At 39.6% G+C, this 19,726-nt stretch overlaps 2 protein-coding genes across 3 annotated transcripts in view; both read left to right on the top strand.

The window, feature by feature from the left end:
- The window catches only part of nkx2.9 (NK2 transcription factor related, locus 9 (Drosophila)), a 17,154-nt gene extending 14,561 nt beyond the window's left edge, over window positions 1-2,593 (top strand). The window contains exons 1-2 of one of the 2 annotated variants that reach the window (XM_008312577.3): window positions 15-673; window positions 1,459-2,593. In XM_008312577.3, coding sequence (XP_008310799.1) covers window positions 484-673; window positions 1,459-2,000 — 732 coding nt within the window. In that variant the 5' untranslated portion in view covers window positions 15-483 and the 3' untranslated portion in view covers window positions 2,001-2,593. Of the gene's footprint in view, window positions 1-14; window positions 674-1,458 lie in introns of those variants that run through there. The other variant, XR_001760102.2, reaches the window with a different exon arrangement.
- Window positions 2,594-9,339: 6,746 nt separating this feature from the next.
- nkx2.1 (NK2 homeobox 1) lies at window positions 9,340-15,145 on the top strand. Its single transcript, XM_008312566.3, has 2 exons — window positions 9,340-10,666; window positions 11,273-15,145. Exons 1-2 carry the CDS (start codon window positions 10,297-10,299, stop codon window positions 11,989-11,991), a joined length of 1,089 nt encoding a protein of 362 aa, XP_008310788.1. The 5' UTR covers window positions 9,340-10,296; the 3' UTR covers window positions 11,992-15,145.
- The last annotated feature ends 4,581 nt before the right edge of the window (window positions 15,146-19,726 follow it).

Genomic DNA, 19,726 nt, shown 5'->3' with positions numbered 1-19,726 from the left:
TGATGGGATGATGGGATGATGGGGCTCTTGTTGTCACTTTGCCACCCAAGACGTGATTCAGGTCCAACAATCCCCATTATCTGCTGTGTGTCCCACACTGTGACGTCACACAGGGACGTAGCTGGAATGATGACGAGTGTTTCCTAAACGCGCTTTGTTCACTGTGTTTTTTTTCTCCTTCTCTGCATCCTCCTCACCTCCACCATCATTGGAGGACAGCATCCTCCAACCAGTCAGGTAGTACAGGAGGAGGAGGAGGAGGAGGAGGAGGAGGAGGTGAAGAAGGAGGAGGAGGCTTTAAAAGGCCGGAGGAGCGGTGTTTGTGTAAACAGATTCCAGATCAGAGCTGCTGTTTGGACAGTGAAGAGGATCCACTCAGCGACTGTTTTTCTTCTGTCTCTCTGGATCAGTCTCAGCTCAAGTGTGTGTTTACTTCTCCAACAAACAAACAAACAAACAAACAAACACACTCATTCGCGGGTGATGGCTGCACCGACCAAGTTCAGTTTTTCCGTCAGGAGCATCCTGGATCTGCCCGAGCAGGCTGCTGCTGCTGCTGCTGCTGCTGCTGCAGCGGAGCCGCTGCCGCGCTCCTACTCCTCCGCCTCCTCCTCCTGCTCCTCCAGCTCTCCTTACACCTCCTGGTTCGACTGCGATCGGAGCCCGTGCATGTGTGAGTAGACGTTTGGATGAATCCACTGTGTTTTAGTTTAATCACTAAACTAAACTACGGCGTCTTCTACGCTGTCGGTCAACTGCGTTGAGGCCTTGGACTCAAACTCGCAACCTCCTGGGTGAAAGACAGGCGAACTTTCCACTAATACACGCTGAGGGGTTGTTGTTCACTTGAAGGGAATGAGTTTCCTTTAAACAAGGAAACCAGTTACAGACTCGTGCCGATGTGTCCGTGGTCCACAGGTTTACATCCCTGTAGAAATCAGACGGATGTTGCGCCATGGAAATCACAACCTCTCTACAAAAACGGCTGATTTAAAGTATCAGCATCTACTCTAGTTGACGTTAAAATAAAATTAAAAAATTAAAAAGCATTTTTTAAACGTCTATTTTGCAGATATTTCCTTAAGAAAAGTGTATTTTCAGCCTTGACTGAACGGTGAAAATAGATGAAGAAGATGAGCTCGTGTTGATCGATGGTTTCGGTTTGGTTAATTTAATTGATATTTAATGTCAAGGAAACAGACAACTGTAAAGCAGAGGGGAGTGAGTCTGTCTTCTACTGTGGTGGAGGTTCAGATCCAGCACCGATGTGTCCCTGCACCTGAGTCTTAACATAGTCAAGTTGAAATCCTCACACTGATGGAGGAGGCCGCTAATTCTAACACGTCTCATGTGATCCAGAGATTTAAAACATCTTTAGCAGATGAAGAATTCTGTGCGTAATTCCCACGTCTTTCCTTTACGTGTGGATTTTAATGTGTTCATCTAAAACCCCTGCAGCTTCAGATGAAGGAAGTCTCGAAGCTTCTCCAGACTCCACCAAACCGGACGATTCTTCTCTGGACCCGGACAAGAGCAAGAAGAACAAAAAGCGCCGGGTTCTGTTCTCCAAGACCCAGACCCTGGAGCTGGAGCGACGCTTCCGCCAGCAGCGGTACCTGTCCGGCCCGGAGAGGGAGCAGCTGGCCCGGCTCCTCAGCCTCACCCCGACCCAGGTGAAGATCTGGTTCCAGAACCACCGCTACAAGATGAAGCGGGGCCGCGCTGACGGCGCCGCGCTGCAGGACGCGGACGCTGCCGCGGCGCTGATGGCGCATCCGTCGGTTTTGCGCAGACTCGTGGTTCCGATCCTGGTTCGGGATGGAAAACCTTTTCACACCTGCGTACTGGACTCGGAGAAACCTGCGTTTCTGCATCCGAACTCTCAGTCCGTCCCGTTCCCACTGCCGTACCCGGCTCTGCACCAGCTTCCTCCCAGGTATCAGCACTTTCCCAGCGCGGCCTCCAGACTGGCCTGGAGAGACTTCTGGAGTCCGCTTTAAAACACAAACAAAACTCAAGAAAACAGAAAGAAAACAAACAAACAAAAACTAAAGAGAATCCGCTCTGAGGCACAGACTGGTGTCGGAGGAGCTCAGATGTTTACTGAGGGTCTTCACCACCAGAACTGCAACAACAACAACAACAACAACAACAACAACATGGAGTTTTGCACATTTTTATTTTATTTTTCTTTCCTAATATTTTTTTTGTGTGTGTGTATTTGTCATTATCTACTGAGGTCATGTTTCTATGTTTCCCAGTCGGCAGGTCCATTTGGGCCACATGGGTTTATTTGGACCCCAAAACTTTGGAGCCCAAGTTTTTCTGGACACTTTGCACCGACAGCAGACCCACATGTGGACTGGATCCGAACATATTTGTGTAGAACCTTTGTTGGTGTCAGACGTTAGACTGCGTTAGGCGGCGCTAGAACATGTAGCAGAAACTCTGTTTAATTATTATAATTATTTTAATTATTATTATATGACTGAAGGAGGATTCATGTGATGTTGTTTCTTTTAGGAAACTTTCCTTCAATATTTGACTTTTTTTTAAAATCTGTTTTCTATTTGTCAACACACTGTTAATAAAGAATGACCACTTATTTTGTATGACACGTTTTTCCTTGTATTTTGTTTTATCTTTTTGTTAAAATTCAGCTTTAAACGCTTTTGAAATAACGTCTTTAATTTTTTTAAAATATATATATATGTTTAATTTTCCAGTTATTATATCTGTAGGTTTTTTCCTTTATATGATTCCCAGCTTCATGTTGCAAAGAATTAAAGCATTTTTAATATACTTTACTTTTACTTGGTTGTAGAATCTATGCAGTAAAATTAACAGCAGATTTTTGTTTTCAATGATTGATTTTTTGCTGCAGTTTTTAGTTTTATTTTTTCAAATTATTTAAACTGATTTGAAAGGAAATTGAATTGGACTTTTAATTGGACTGTAAATATTTTTTAGCACAACATATAAGAATGGAAACACAGATGAAACTGATAAACATTTTCATCTTTTTTGTTTGTATTATATAAAAGTCAATTCATTTACATTTTATTTAGTTTTTTCTCATTTTCTTCACAGTAAACAAACACAAACTAAATTAACACGTTTTCAACTATTTTGATAAGCGGAACAATGTCTGGGCTTTTAAATATTTGACTCAAACACACTTTTAGCCGTTTGCTAAATTAAACGTAGAGTGTTTTTTCAGTGGACGTAAACTAAATCTGAGAGTCAGAGTTTAAAATATAATAATTTAGTCTAAAATGAATCTAATTAGTGGAGAGTAAACTGAGTGGCTGCCTGTGACACAGGGCCGAGGCCTGGGAGCCTTTTCTGATGGTAACAGAAGCTAATTATGCAGCTAAAAGCTGAGCAAACACCAATGTTAAAGGCAGTGGATTTGTTTAAGCATAAGAATAGAAGCAGCAGTAAACATCTCTGAGCTGTCGTCTGGAGCCGGGAGCTGCTTTTTCACTTTGACACAATTCCCTTTTGTTATTCTGTTACACTGGTTTGGTACTGTAAGACTGATGTGAAGACGATCTCTCTGTGTGTGTGTGTGTGTGTGCAACAGGCTGAAATGAAGGCACGAGAGAACGGAGTGGGAGATGACTTTTTATAACAGTTTCTGAGGTCACATTAGCCTTTTTTGCTAACTTTTAGCTGTGTTTCAGTGTAACTTTAAGCTAATAGTTAACAATTGTAGCTAATGACGTGCCTGGTTTAAACTCCTCTGTAGCTGCTTCTGGTCCATAACTCTGACCTCTCTCTTTAGCCTCATTTTATTACTATTTTTATTCACTATGTGTGGCTAACGTTAGCCTAATTGTGCTAACCATTACGTACTAGGGTTCATGTTTGGTTACACTTCAGCAGACTGCAGCAGCTAAAAGGTAAATAAACCTAACTTGAAATGTTTGTAATAGCTCAGGGGCCATAGCTCAGCCCATTAGCATTAGCCATTTTATATACTATGCATATGTATTTGACTAGCTTTCATCCATAATTATGCTAACCTTTAGCTCCATCTGGATAATTAGAATGCATTAGAATGTTTGTTTGTGTGTTTTACAAGCAACAGTTTTATATCGAAATAAAACAGAGGAGAAAAGGAAAATTATTTTGTAAAATTTTGTATAATTGTATTCCTTTAACAGTTAATAATTTAACTGGTAACTTAATGAGTTACTAGTTGATCTTGTGAACGTGTTAATCCGCTTAAATGTGTTTGTTCGACTGAAGTCTTGATTCTCAGGGACGTTTGGTCCTTGGGTGTTTTTACGATATTAAATCCCCCCCCCCACCCCCTGCTCCACCCCTGTCCTCTAATGAAGAATCTGCTGCAGTGTTTAAAATCATATCAGTATTTCATGGGTGACGAGGGGGGTCTTCTGCTTTTCACGCCCACTATAATGTTGTTTGCTCGTCCTGTGACCCCGCAGCCCATCGTCCCTGTCACCTGGTCCTTTGTCCCCCGCTCTGGGGCCACCTTGTATCACATATGGAGGGGACTGGCTGAACCCCTCAGCTCGCTGCATCTTCCCTTAAACACTCTTTTTGTCTGTGCGTCCCCCAGTGAATGGACCATTGTCCCGGGGCCAAAAGGGACGAAGACAAAATCTTTAGTGTTTCAATTCCCGTGATGTTTAATCAGTCCCTGCGACAAATTTATGAGCTTTAACTGCACAATGGAGTTTTAGAGCATAATGCTGACAAAGACAGGCTTTTAGGGGTTGCCATTGGTGTTTTAAGTTGCTGAGAAGAATTGTGTGAATAGTATGGGATGGTAACAGACTGCCCATCCTAAACTTATACTCACTGCTCTGTCCCCGGGGCCCTTTTAAGGACACTAATAAGGTCCACATAAAGCGGGCCACAGGGGGAGACTGGTGACCAGAACATTAGGCTCAAATACCTCCAAATGGAAGTACTACTTGTCCTACTTAAAATCCATTTGCTACCGCTCTACACATCAGTTTGTCCAACTAGGCTCCCGTAGAACTCCTCACCTGTGTCTTTCACCGCGGAGCGTGTCATTTCTGAAAGGTCGAGAGCCGAGAGAAAAACTCTAAGACAGTCTGAAGAGGTCAGGGAAATGGAAATGCAAACACAACTAGAAGTTAGTGAAGTATAGTAATTAATAATGTGACAAATATTAACACCTGCTATTAATAATATTGACATTATAACACAATAAACATCAGCAGTATTATTAATATTACTATTAAAACTACTACTACTACTACTACTTCTACTACTACTACTACTACTACTACTACTACTACTACTACTACTACTACTACTACTACTACTACTACTACTACTACTACTACTACTACTACTACTACTACTACTACTACTACTACTACTACTACTACTACTACTACTACTACTACTACTACTACTTCTGTGTTCTCAGCAGATCTACTACAACAGGCTGACTCTTGGAGGTGCCAAGCATGTGTTTCCCGTGGGAATCGAACCCAGGACTCTCTGCTTGCAAGGTAGGCGTGCTGACTGCTGCCATAACCATGTTATATATACACGTGTGTGCTGTTTATTATCTGATATTTAAGTATTTGGATGAGTCATAGATATAAACTAAAGTATTCTGAGTGTACTGCCTGATTAAACTTTACCACAGTACTCTTCTTGTATTTCATAGTTTAATGTGTCAATACAACTCCTTATAAGGTGATGAAACCTTTTACACCATATGTTCAGGTTTGGTGACAGTGTTCTCTTTTCCAGCAAATTAATTGGTATTTTTGATCCACCAGATGGCGCTATAAGACATGGTATGATTTTTCAAACCAAGTCTCCCACCCAAATGAAGAGTTTTCTTAGGGTCACAGGCTACAGCCATAGGTGGAACCACCAGGGGTCGCACTCGGCTTTACTACTTGTTAGAGTGGAGCTCCTTCTGACTGGAGACAGAAACATGGCTGATCTCAGTCAGAAGTGGCCGCTGGAATTACTGCTGTGTTTGAACAGTTGGCTTTAGTTTCAGTACAACTGAAGGTGAGGATTGTCATCATAATACTGTGTCACATGATCAGAAATCAATATACATTTTAAAAAGTAACACATGACCCTCAAAATGGATTCACTTTTTAATTCAAGATCTCAAGTGTTACACAAAAAATATTAACCTTCATATTTGTTAATGCAAACTTTGCTCCATTTGGTCTAGGTAGGTCTAAAGTCCGGCCTGGGGCCCAAGTGTGGCACCTGGAATGGCTTTCCTAGGGCCAATGTCTTCTTTTTATATGGCCCACCACCAAGGTAGGACATTTTGTTTTTATTTTTCCAAAATACCCTTATAATGGTAGTTAAATCATTGTCTGTCCAATTCTGCTCATTATTTTAAATTATTATTATTTTTAAAAAGACATCTGCCTGACTCTTAGCTTTTGGCTCAGTGTTTGGACAACCTTTGTCTTCATCTGACTCAACAGTTAGTATTCTTTAGGTGAACTTTGACCTATTGCTGAACATTTGTTGAAAAATTGTTTGGCTAACATTAGCTATTTCTGCACTTATGTTTAATTAGCATTTTGCTAATTTAAAGCTTTGTCTGAGCCAATGTTTAGTCATTTTTAGGCTTGAGCTGTTCCTGGACTGATGGTAAATGAACTTAAAGTGAACTTCTCACTTTTTTTTTACCTCACCTTGGCTTATCTTACTTTGTTGCTAATTTTTCAACCCCTAATATAAAATTATAGAAATAGTTATTTACTAAATATCACATATTTCTTCTTATAAGGGGTCTTTTTTCAAGAATGTTTTTTTATTTTATTCATATATCATTCTACATCTGTGTATATGTCCGTGTCCTTCGTGTGCACGACCTCGAGCAGTTACTGTTCTCTGCTAATAAATCTGCAGATTTAAAAAGTTGGACTTGACTGACTCACTCAGTCTCACTCATTTATTACAACACAACACTCAGATCATAATAATCTAATATAATTAATTCTTTGTGTTTGTTTTCACCGTTCTCTCCGTGCAGATCACCAGCTGTGTCTGAACACAGAAAAGTTTCAAACGTTTCAGGTAAGAACAGCAAACGGAAATGAGAAACACAGATATTTGCTGTGGAACTCCTTTAAAAGAAATTAATTTTTGAGTGCGGGCATGTGAACAACAAGTGATTTTTCTTTTGTTTTTCTTTGGTACTGCACTAATTTCCTTCTGTCTTAACTCGAACCATATCATGAACTAATCAGCCGATAAACAACGAGCTGCAGCCCTGATCACAAAAGGCTCCATGCCCCATACCTTCCACTTCACACTGTCCTCATTAGGCTCAGGAATTAGGACTAATTACCACTAATTGGCCATAATTGCTATGTGCCATAGCAGGGGAAAGGTACTGATTTAGATGATTAAGAACGTCTCGCAAAATATTCCGTAATTAAGGACAGAGGGGAGTAAAGGAAGGCATGGGCGAGCTGTACCTGGAAACCCGCAGTAATCTGGAGTGTTTGTGATGATATGGCCTGTAAATGAGCTCAGCTATCATCAACGCAGTTGATTTGAACTATGCTGTTGAGGCCCTGGTTCATATGTGGCATCGTGGCTTCATTAGACATAATTGAAGGGTAATGGGAGGATACGGCTTGTTGTGGTGCGTCTGCACAGGGCTTTTTAAAAGCAGTGCAGAAGAAACTGACGCAGATGTAAATAAAACATGTAAACAGGCCAAAATAAACAGCAGCGACAAGACAGAGCTGATGAGGATGAGGATGATGAAGATAGTGATGACGTTGATGGAGATAGTGATATTTATGATGATGGTGATTATGACAATGATGAAGATAGTGATGGCGATGATGAAGATAGTGATGGCGATGATGGAGATAGTGATGGTGGATGGCTGAGGAAGACAATGGTGATGATGATGATGATTGTGATTTGATGATGCTGAGGATGAAGATAATGATGGTGATGTAATGATGAGGACAATGATGCTGATGAAGATGATGATGATGATGAAGATAATGACCATGATATATAGATGAGGATCAACATCAGCAATCATGTTTTTTTTTCTTTTGATTTGTACCTTCTGTTTAAGGAGTGAAACAATTTCTCTTCATTTCTTGATGAAGGCAAATTAAATTTAATTATTGACTTTTAAAAAAAACAATGTTTGATAATTACAGCCTGAATGTCAACCTGAGCACTTGAGTGGAAAAAGTTGTTTCTTTTCGTCAAAACTAAAACCTGTTTCAGAAGTGGCTCAGTTTCGTTGTATCCCCGTGGTACAATGACAATACAGACCATAAAAAACAAACACAACAAAACTGTAACTAAAACCAAAAAACCACACAGAAATGAGTGTAGAGACATGTGGAGTTCCTCAGGGATCTGTTCTCAGCCCACTTTTGTTCATCATGCATACAGCCCCCACAGCACAGAACGCCATCTAACTCAACATTTCCTACCATCCTGATGTTGGGCACATGCCTCTCAGTGATGCAGTTTTGAAAGATTGCACTCCCTTATACACACACAGGGGGGCATTAATAAGACAAAAGAACAGTCAAATGTTTCAGCGCTGAAAAATGATAAGAGCAGCCGTTAGAGCGTTGATAAAACATCATTTCCATATTTCCTAGATAGAGGTGACGGTGTTAGGAAGGAGGTGACTCAACATGATTAACAGAGATGTAAGAGTCTGTATAAGTGCTACTATAAATATTTGTTCACACATTACTGTAATGTATATGTGCTACCTAGTTACTTTGGTATTTAAATGTTTGACACGTTGTTGTCTGCACAGATAAATTGACATGTGCAAAATCAAACAAAAATATACCAGAAAAATGATTTAACCATTTAAAAAAATATATTAAATCAACATAAATGTGTGCACTGTGAGAAACTAGCTCAAAGGATACAACTTTTGTTTTATGTGTGCACTGTGAGAAACTAGCTCAAATGATACTTTTTTTTTAATTAACAAACTGAAGTAAATTGTGTAGTTATATGGTGATGAACAACCCCCACCTCACCACCTGGCACGAAGAGAACCAGTTGTCTTCAGTTATTTTCAAACCATAAACAAAGGTATTAATTCCTCTGTTTAGTATTAAAATGTATTTCAGCTACACCATTAGCAATATAGAATAGAAAAGAATAGAATAGAATAGAATAGAATAGATCTAGGTCGTCAGTGTCTTTATTTTGTGAAACAAAATTTAAAAAACACATCTTTAAAATATAAAAATAAAATCTGATATTAATTTTGTAAAACGTAATAATATTAATAATAACAATAATAATAATAATAATAATGTTTATGTATTTATTTTTCACAGGCGTGTGTCTGTGTCTTTGAATTCAGTAACCATGCTGTTTCGGTCCAATCATATCAGAAATAGTCGAATAGAGAGGAGGGGTTAATGATTGACGCAGTCTCTTTACACACGCGGATGTGTGTATTTATTTACTTATCAGTATCAGTCAATTTCCCTGCAGGCGAGTGCACTTTTGCATGTCTAAGTGTACGATAAGGCGCAACACAAACAATCCCGCAATCACCGAGTGGAGGCCTCTCGTGGCCATTAAAAGTCAGGAGTTCAAAGTGAGGAGGTGCTTCTCCAAACTCTCAAGTCCACACATTCAGGCCTCCTTTCATCAAGAGGCCCTCGTCAACATCACTACAGTTAATAAAGTGCATTGTGGTTAAAAAAAAAAAAAAAGAAAGAAAGAAAAAAAGAAAAAGATGCGGCTGCAGCAACAAGTGCGTCAAACTCCAGATGCTGCAGCTGCAGGAGGAGGAAGAGGAGGAGGAGGAGGAGGAGGAGGAGATGCAGTGGTCAGCTCCTGGTGCGCACTCCTCACCCTGCATCCTCTGCTTCATGCATGAATACATGCATCCCCGCGCGTCTGTCATCTGCTAAGTTGGAGTGAGTGCGCGAGCGCACGTCTGCTTAGTGAAAAAGTGAAATTACGCACGGAAAGAGGAGAGAAGGGAGGCTCGGGTCGGGGCTTGTTTTCTGTATTGTGTCGATGCCCCGCCTCTGATGGTCGCCTTAAACCTGGCACCAGGCTCTAAAACAAACCAAAGCCAGCATAGAGCTCCCACTCCATCCAATTAAGGCGGACTTGAGGCGCTCTCTCCTACGTCTTCATCAAGCAAGGATCGACGCTGAGACAACAAGCAACCAGAGAGAGGAGATTTGGCCAAAACGGAAAAGAGAAAAAAGAAAAAAAAAAAAAAAAAGACGGAGAGATTGCCTTGCCTCCTAATTTTCCCTCTCCAGCCCCAGAACAATGTCGATGAGCCCTAAGCATACGACTCCTTTTTCTGTTTCCGATATCTTGAGTCCCCTTGAGGAGAGCTATAAGAAATTAAGTATGGAGAACAACAACTTGGGGGCACCGCTCACCTCCTACCGGCAGCCGCAGGTCTCTCAGGCGGCCATGCAGCAGCACCACATGGGCCACAACGGCTCCGTGTCCACGGCCGCCTACCACATGACTGCGGCAGGTGTCTCCCAGCTGTCGCACACGGCCATGGGCGGATACTGCAACGGCAACCTGGGCAACATGGGCGACCTTCCGTCCTACCAGGACGGCATGAGGGGCAGCGCCACGGCCACCGGCTGGTACGGAGCCAACCCGGACCCGCGCTTCTCCACCAGTGAGTACAGTCTGAGCAAAGCCTGGCACACCGGTGCCATTTCTGGTCGTGCGTAAAGATGTGGAATCTCCAACGGCATCTATCCTGACGAATTTACACCTTAGAGGATTGTCTCCAAGTTTAGGGCAACATTTGTCGAAGAGTCTAATCATTTTTCTGAGATCATTTATTGACACCCGTCTTGACTTTGTCTGATGTTAAATTCCTTCATCTCTTTGCATTTATTTATTACTTTGGTTACTTATGAATCTGGACTCGTGGATACGAATATATATATATGTAAAAACACCAGAGTCATATTGTGCGTGAAAATGCAAATATTGTTTAGTCACCTTCAGTTCTTTCTCACCGACTTTAAAAATATACTTTTATCCACCAAACCAAGTCATAGTAAATATAACCATATTTTATGACAGATTTTTTACCTCCAGGCTCAGAAAAATAATAGGTAGGATCAAATCGAACCCCTAACCCTGAAACCCACTCTGGGCTCCGTGCGTAAAACCTGTGCCGAATCCTCGGCTGTAGCGAGTCCTGAAAACAGTCGACAGCCAAAAGTGACTCTCCCAGCCTTAAGAGTTATTTTCCATGTGTCTTCCTCCTTAGTTTCCCGCTTCATGGGCTCTTCCTCGGGCATGAACATGGGCAGCATGGGCAGCCTCAGCTCCCTGGCAGACGTGGGTAAAAGTATGGGCTCTCTGTCCAGCACCCCGAGGAGGAAGAGGCGCGTTCTCTTCTCCCAGGCGCAGGTGTACGAGCTGGAGCGACGCTTCAAGCAGCAGAAGTACCTGTCGGCGCCGGAGAGGGAGCACCTGGCCAGCATGATCCACCTCACCCCGACCCAGGTCAAGATCTGGTTCCAGAACCACCGCTACAAGATGAAGAGACAGGCCAAGGACAAGGCGTCCCAGCAGCAGATGCAGCAGGAGAGCGGCTCCTGTCAGCAGCAGCAGCAGCAGCAGCAGTCGCCGCGCAGGGTGGCGGTACCGGTGCTGGTGAAGGACGGCAAACCGTGCCAAGGCACCGGCCACACGGCCTCGTCCTCGGCCTCCTCGCAGACGCACCACCAGCAGGCGGCGAACGTCATGATCATGTCCAACAACACGTCCGTGCTCGGACAGCACCAGAGCCACCACCAGAACCAGCACCAGAGCCAACAGCAGCAGGTGGGGAGCACGGGTCACTCTCCAGACCTGGCACCGCACTCCTCCAGTCCGTCCGTCCTTCAGGGCCAGGTGTCCGGCCTGTCCCACCTCAACTCCCCGGGCTCGGAGTACGGCTCCGCCCTGCAGTGTTCGGCCCTGTTGTACGGCAGGACGTGGTGACAAACGGTCGGAACCTGAGAAGGAGAAGAAGAAAACAAACAAAATGCAGTGTAAATGTGCGGCGCAGCGCTTCTTTAAACAAGTCCAATATTTTCCCCTGTTTCTTTTGGGAATAGAAAAAAAAAAAACAAAACTCCAGAAACTGTGGATGTGGAAGTCTTTGGGATTTATTTATGTAAATTATAATCAAGGGAAGAACCCAGCAGTGAAACAGGAGCCGTGCACATATGAACTGCGGCACCGCTCAGTATGGGTGCTGTTCGATTCCTCTCCACTTTCCCGAACACACCAAGGCCATCAGCTGACGCCTGATCTATGATAGAATGTCCTGTAAGCCGTAGATCTAGGTTGTACATATTTCTGTAAAAGACCATGGACTTTAGCTCCTGTCTGTTGTACAGAGTTTCTGACGGTTTGTTGTCGTTTCACTCGTATTTGTACTCGTTTTATTTGGTTTGTAACTTATATAGATATTTGACCTACTACAGATTCAGTCCTATTAATAAATTATGGAAACGTTTAACACACCAAAATCTTTATTTTTTCATTCTTATTTATTTTTTTTCCGTGCGATGTTATTGGTGAAAAAGCATCAGATTTTGACGCGTCCTTATAAATTATTACAACTTTCCTCCGTATCGTTTCAACACAAAAATTCCAGCAATTTGTATAATTTGCAGTGGTTTTGCACACGTTTTATCCAATCCTTTAGGAACAATATTTACTTGTATGTTTTGAAATATATGTAATAATTTGATTACATTTATCAAGACGTAGAGTCATTCTTTCAAAAGATTCAAAAACTTCCCCAAAAGATGGAGAAGCTCCTTCAGAACATTTATAAGAAAGAAACGTCCAGTGTTATGGGGTTGTGTGTATATTTTTCGCTTAAAAAAAACAACAAAAATAAAACAAAACAAAACAAACAAAAAAAACAGTGCAGCGAAAACTTTCATAATTGATTTAATCTCAAATATGCTTAACTTAAAAAAACTGCATTCCTCTGAGGATTTAAATATCTACATATTCTGCTTTTATTTTATTTTTATTTTTTCCCTTTCCATATTTTCAGTTATTTTGGCTTTTGATGTTTGTTTGTTTTTTCCCTTTTTGCTTTCTTTCTTCCACTTCTAAAATTTCCCTTGGATCTGGAACATTCTTTCTCCTCGTATTATTTTCCCGCTTATTCCATTTTTTTATCCCGCCCTAATTTCGTATTCCTGTATATTTTTTATTTGCTCCATTTTGAACCCAAATACTTTCTCATATCGCGTTTATGTTTCTTTGTTGTAGTTTGTTCCGCCTTTCTCTCCTAGCATCTTAGCATTTAGCCTGTCTGTCTGGTTTGACTCGTTATATTGTTTTATTGTCCGTCGTTTTTTGTTCGGCCTTTTCTGTCTTTTTTACATTTTCCCCCTCATTTCAGCTCATTTCTTCTTCTTTACATCTAAGTCGATATTTTGTATTATTTTCCTTTGTTGATGCCGAATTAATTAAAGAATCTTCTCGGCGAAACAACAAACCAACGGTTTGTTTTCTTTCCTTTTCAACATGGACGGCGACACTTGTTGTCTTTTCGTTAAAACGGACTTTGAACATCGAACCAAAAAAAAAGAAAAAAAGATTACATTTAGACTCAAGTCACACGGGCTTTTTTTTACATCAGGCCCTGATGATTTATGACGATTTATTATTCAAACTGTTTGTGTGGCGTTTGTGTTGTTTTGGGAGCAGCTGTGGATGATGATGATGATGATGGTGATGAAGATGATTGACCGTTACTGACATGTAGAACTACAACAAAACAACAACGACGGTCATCGGGTGTTTGTCAGAGAAAATGAAGGTTTAATTTTGACTCCAGGAGGTGTAATTTAAATAAAAAACATTTATATTAAGACGTTCGTTAACATGAGCAAACACCTGCATAGAGAAAATATTCAGAATTTACAGAAAGATATTGAGATTTAGATGCCTCGTCTTTATATACGGTATATATATTTCAAAATGTAAATATTTTTACTTTTTTCTTCCTTTTTTAGATAAGTCAACCAGGCTCTCTCTCTCTCTTCCTCTCTCGCTCTCTCGCACACACACACAAACACACACACGCCTATTCTTTTTCAGTCTTATCGTTAAAGAAGTAAACTAGGTGTGTGTGTATATGTGTGTGTGTGTGTTTCCTCTCTTTATTTTCCCTTTCTGTGTGTGTTTCCTTTGGGTGAGTCAGAAAAGGTGAGGTCTCTCTCTGTCTCTCTCTCTCGTGTGTGTGTGTGTGTGTGTTGATTCCAGGTCCTAACGTCAAACAAACACACACACACATCGCTGCAGCTTATCGATGAAAATCCCTGACCAAACATCGCGGCCCCGTGTTTGCTATCAGCTGATTAACCGACGATCTATCAGAGAACTGAGGGAAAACAGCGTCGAGCTGCTGGACTCTGACGTCAGTCACCAATCATTCAAAGTCCATTTCATTCCTTTGACAACAAGAACGTTTTTTTGTTTTTGTTTTTGTATTTTTTCTCTAAAGACCAAAACCACATTTAAACACGAATGACGTCAGCAATGTTATTTTTGAAAAGGTAAACGGCGTTTAACCTGTGACACATGATTATATTTGACCTGCTGCCCTGTCACCTGATAAGAACCAGGTTCTTGAAGGGTAAATAATGTGACACAGAGATAAAGACGTGCGATTTCAGCTGCGGTTATTTTCTCCCGCAGGTGTAATTTAACCCCGCGTACATGGCAGCCACGTGACTGAAATAAAAAAATAAAAAACATATATACGTGTGTAGGCTACATAAACGATGAAATGTTGTGGCTTTACAGATTATTATAGATTTAGAGACAGCAATTCTATGACGTCAATTCATTTCAAACGCTCTGTTTTGAAACTTCTCACTTACCCGCGAAAAAAACTATACGTATTGTCCAGGAAACGTCGATATTAATTAGCCGTTTGTCGATAACTGAAAAAGTAATGAAGTAAAACATTAATAATTCTATTATTACTTTTATTACAGGTTATTTGTATGATTATCGTTATTTTCATTTTCAAAACATTGCACTCCTTCCGCTGATGTGAATTAGAACCACATACATGGTAAAGAATTAAAAAAAAAACATTAAAAATAAGAAAATTCTTATGTTTTTTAATCTCCCAGTATGAACCTGAATCTCGAAACTGTTTTGTTTTGACTCTTCACATTAAAAGGAAATATTTTTTATTTCTCTTATGCAGAACTGATTCAAATGTATTTTAACTTTTATAATTTTAACATTTTCAATTTCTTATTATAAAGTATATGGTACATAAGTAAACAAAGTGTTTTGTCAGAGTTCTGATTGTAAAATTATTCTAAACCTTCTAACCGTGTTACTAACATAATTTTAACAAATACAAAAAGTCCAGATTAAAGACGTATATTTTTGCAAATACAGTGTGGGATTTGAGATATATTTAATTTTTGTCACGGTTTTGTTTTTACCAAAAATCCAAAGGCAGTGAATTTTGAGAACAGTTAAAAAATGTGCAAAGCACAAACAACGAGAAAAGAAAATGTTTTTTGCTTCCTGAGTCAAATTTAAAACCTTTAAAAGTGAAAAAGCTTGCTTTTTATTTTTTTATGACAGTACGTCTCCTTAAAATAAAAAACACTAGAACTATATTTAAATAAAGTTAATACATTAACTTTAACAAACATTAAACGTTTGCTAAAAATAAAATTCAAAGGACGAGTTGAACCCTTGTATTTTTGTTGAGGAAATTAAGTCAAACTTTCATCCATAAATTAAAATTGAATCACGAGGTCTTGATGCTAAAGTGGCCTCCATTATCTCCACTCACTGCTGCTGCTTTAATGCTGCATTAGGCCCTGGTTTTGAACCTGACCTCAGTATTTTACTCCTGTAATAATATCCTATCATTTACCACATAGTCATCACAGAGGAGAGGACAGTTTGGTTTTGTGAAACCTCCAGGCTGTGGCCACCATAGAAAACCTGCATTAAAATGATATGACGTAGTAAAAATGACATTTTAACACATAACCTGGACACAGTTAAGACTGAATGGACGGTGGCTTGGACTGGTGCTGTGACTTGTGCTTCTAAATGAAGTCTTTCACGCTCCTTTTATTAAGTCTCTGGACCTCAAATTAGGAACTATCCTCTCATAATATGACAGAATGTAAATGAGGGAAATCTTAAGAGAATCCCAGATGGAGGCCACCAGCACGCAGCCCTGGAACCTCTGCCCCACTACCTCCGGCAGCAGCATCACAGACTCCTCTATTTTCTCTGAGCTTATTTTCTCTGCTCTGCTTTTTTGTTGTAGACAGCAGTGAGAAGTTTGGGATTACATTAACATGTCTTTGGCTCGGTGTGTGGTCTTTGTGTGCAGCTTGTAGCTGTTGAGAATGACTTGTTGGAAGCGTGTGTGCTCTCATCGCTCGCTTTTGTGCAAAGCCACAGTGCAACTCCACAAGTCCTCCTGCCTTTGTCCTGGCTCTGTCTCCATCAATCCCAGGCAATTAGTCCATAATCTCAAGGCAATCATAATGGAGTTATAGACGAGCCGAGCTGCTAGATTATATTTTTCCTTTATCATTCATTTATGTCTTAAAAGTTTGTCGGAGACGTTTCAAGTTATCTAATGAATGCACCACCAAACCGAGGCTATAGTGAGTTTAGTTAATAAGTCAAATTTAAAATTGATTGGCCTTGTATATAAATTATTATAAAGAGATTTGACCTTTTTTATATATATACTGTCAGTATGGTTAAATATCTTTTCAGAATGACCAATCACTAGCAGAGGGAAAGCAAACAATTCCCAGGAAAGTTAGTAAACTTCCTAAAAGTGAAAAACAACAAATGTAAACAAACAAAAAAGTAAAATGTTGTTAGTGACAAGTGTATACAACACTGGCCTGCCTGCAGTCCAGATCAGTCTTTATTGAAAACATTTCACACACAATGAGCAGCTCAAGTCTCTAACATCCAACAAAGGAAACTTGTATGTCACACCGCTTTCTAATAATAAAGAAGAATAAATAAAAAAAGCAACATTAGGTTAGAAAATTGAATTACTGTGAACATTTAAAAAAAAACTGAATTCAATTATCTTTTTTTTTAGAAAATTGAATTACTGTGAACATTTTTTAAAAAATTCTGAATTCAATTATCTTTTTTAAAAAAAATTGAATTTCTATATATCTATATCTATATATTCATTTCCATTCATAGTGGCTTTTTAGAATGTGCGTGGTGCTGTCCATGGTGCTGAAATCATACACGCAATATGACCTAAAATTATGTACTTTTATACCTTAAAAGTCTATTCAACTGTCGAATACAGTGAATACATGGATTCTCAATCAATTTTTCAATAATAATAATAGTAATAATAATTATTATTATAATAATAGTTTTTTCTTTTTAAATGAGAATATTGTGTTTAGGGAGTAAAACACCCCCCCCCCCCCCCCCCTAAGTTCCTACAAACATTTAATTACAGCAGGCCTCAGCATTCATGTGCATTACAAACAGCAAAATTACGCAGCAACTGCAATCACCTGGCATTGGTAAATGTTATTGTCAGACAGCAGCGGGCAAAAAAGAAAAATCTTTAATTGTCCAACGTTTATCTGCTTCTTCAGTCCATTGTGCGAGAGCGCAAACGAGGGTCATTTGTTAGCTGAAATGCTTTGCATGCAAGGCGAGGCACGAGATGCTGCTGTAATACTTGACCTTTCAGCATAATTGTGGCAGGCATGAAATGCAGCTTTCAGAGCAGACTGAGTGGAGTCTATTCTCTGTCTTTTCCAAACCCACTGATGAACAAAGCACGGTTTATACATCTGTCTTCATTTGGGCTTGTTTTGTTTACAAGTAAATTTCTCTGCTGCAGGTAACCATTGATTTCTTTTTTTCTTTTTCATCATAATGACCAAAGTAGACATGAAAGTGGTCCAGCTGAACAGTTTACAATCCAAGGCATAAAATTAAAGGCACCTCAAACTCTTATAGTTTATTTTTTATTTGTCATTTAAATGTAACACAAAAGAGATGGAATAGTTGGGTTTGAAAATCTTGCACAGAACAACAGAGATTTTTAGTAGGAATTATCTCCTCAATCCAATTAATTCCAGGGGGGGGAAACCCATGAAAAGGTTGATGATGTTAAAACAAATATATCCTTGAGATTTTGGCAAGACAAAAAAAGATGGAACTTTGTCTTAGTCTCAATAGTAGTCTAGTCTTAGTCTAAATGGAGGCTTACAATAATGTGTTGTTCTGTAAAGAAGAAGAGACAAACACACCAGAACGATGTTGTAACTAAATGTCCCACAACACATCTCAGAACTCTTCTGTAAATATTACTGTTATTGTCACTAATCAATTTATTTTGGTCAACTACCAAAATATTAACCAGATAAAATGTTCCTAATTTGTGCAAAACATTTCGGATTTTCTTTTATTAAATCAGGGAAAATCTAAAAAAAAAAAGATACATCACAACAATAACTGTTCTAAACACCATGACTGTCCCTTGTACCAAACATTGGATGTTGTATGACAACCATAAAAAAACATGTTGAATCATTTTTATATACAACAGCACTGACAGAATCATATTTCCTACATGAGGTCACCAGTTTAAACCAGTTTAATTTGGGTCGGGTGGCTGATATTGACCCTTTATGCGTCATTAAACGTCTATGTCCTCACTTTAACTAATGCAAGTGTTAACATTGTGTTCACACTGACTGGTTTAACCTGGGGGGTCTTCAGAAGGACAGAAACTCAGTGTTGTGTGTGTGTGTGTGTGTGTGGGTGTGTGTGTGTGTGTTCCCCCTCAAACATGCCAATTACAGGAGGCCTGACTAAAGGGGTCTTGTCATGTCTGTGTACAGTAACAGCAGGGGTCCTTTAGAAACCAACGAGGCTTCACTAACCCTGTTAACACCAGACCCTCCAGACCTACCCTGATCCTGCTGCTCACTCTATAGACTCACTGCAGGCAGCAGCAGCAGCAGCAGCAGCAGCAAACTCTGACTTTAATGAAGCTACTCATATTTTGTTTTTTTATTATTTCAGAAATTGTGACAGAAATGTAAAAAAAAAAAAAGGGACAAGAAAAGGTTCACCAAGTTCAGATCTTATTTACTGACTATAATATATTGTAATAGCATAAAAATGGATGTTAGTTTTATTTATATAATGGCCATTTATAGCAACATTCTTTTTAGATTTGGAACAGACAACAGCTGGTTTATGTTTTCTGACAACATTATGCAGCTTTTTTTTAAGTAAATAACCTGCATAAAGTGAGGTTGCCTGTTGTTTGTCAAACATTGTTGGTGTGAAAACTGAAATTTCAGAGAAAGTTGCAGAAGAGACTTTAATGAAACAGAATGAAATACAAGAATTATGGTGTAGTGCTATTTTGGGAATGAAGTCAAAATGTATTTTTTTTCCACATAACCAGTTGACTTGTACTGCCTTCATACATCTGTAGCAGGTGTATTTTATCTCCTGCGTTTCTCAAAATGCAATGTGAAAGAAAAAACTCCAAATGATATTAAAATATTATTTGGAGAGTTTATAATCAAACTATCAGTGAATTATCTTTTCACACTTTTACACTTTTTGTCCTTAAGGGACACTTGTAGATACGAGTCTCTGAAATCCATCAGCTATGATAGAGGTCAGAGGTTAATCATTT

Source organism: Cynoglossus semilaevis, chromosome 1 (assembly GCF_000523025.1).
Source record: "Cynoglossus semilaevis isolate Cse_v1.0 chromosome 1, Cse_v1.0, whole genome shotgun sequence".
NCBI classification, from domain to species: Eukaryota; Metazoa; Chordata; class Actinopteri; order Pleuronectiformes; family Cynoglossidae; genus Cynoglossus; species Cynoglossus semilaevis.
Note: the sequence above shows the minus strand (reverse complement) of the source record. Positions and strands in the feature narration are given on the sequence as shown.

What these genes read in the sequence shown, in the direction of transcription:
- nkx2.1 (XM_008312566.3), top strand. Translation starts at nt 10,297, where the DNA reads ATGTCGATGAGCCCTAAGCATACGACTCCTTTTTCTGTTTCCGATATC. An exon ending in GGACCCGCGCTTCTCCACCA is followed by an intron (nt 10,667 to 11,272) that starts GTGAGTACAGTC and finishes CTTCCTCCTTAG; the next exon opens with TTTCCCGCTTCATGGGCTCT.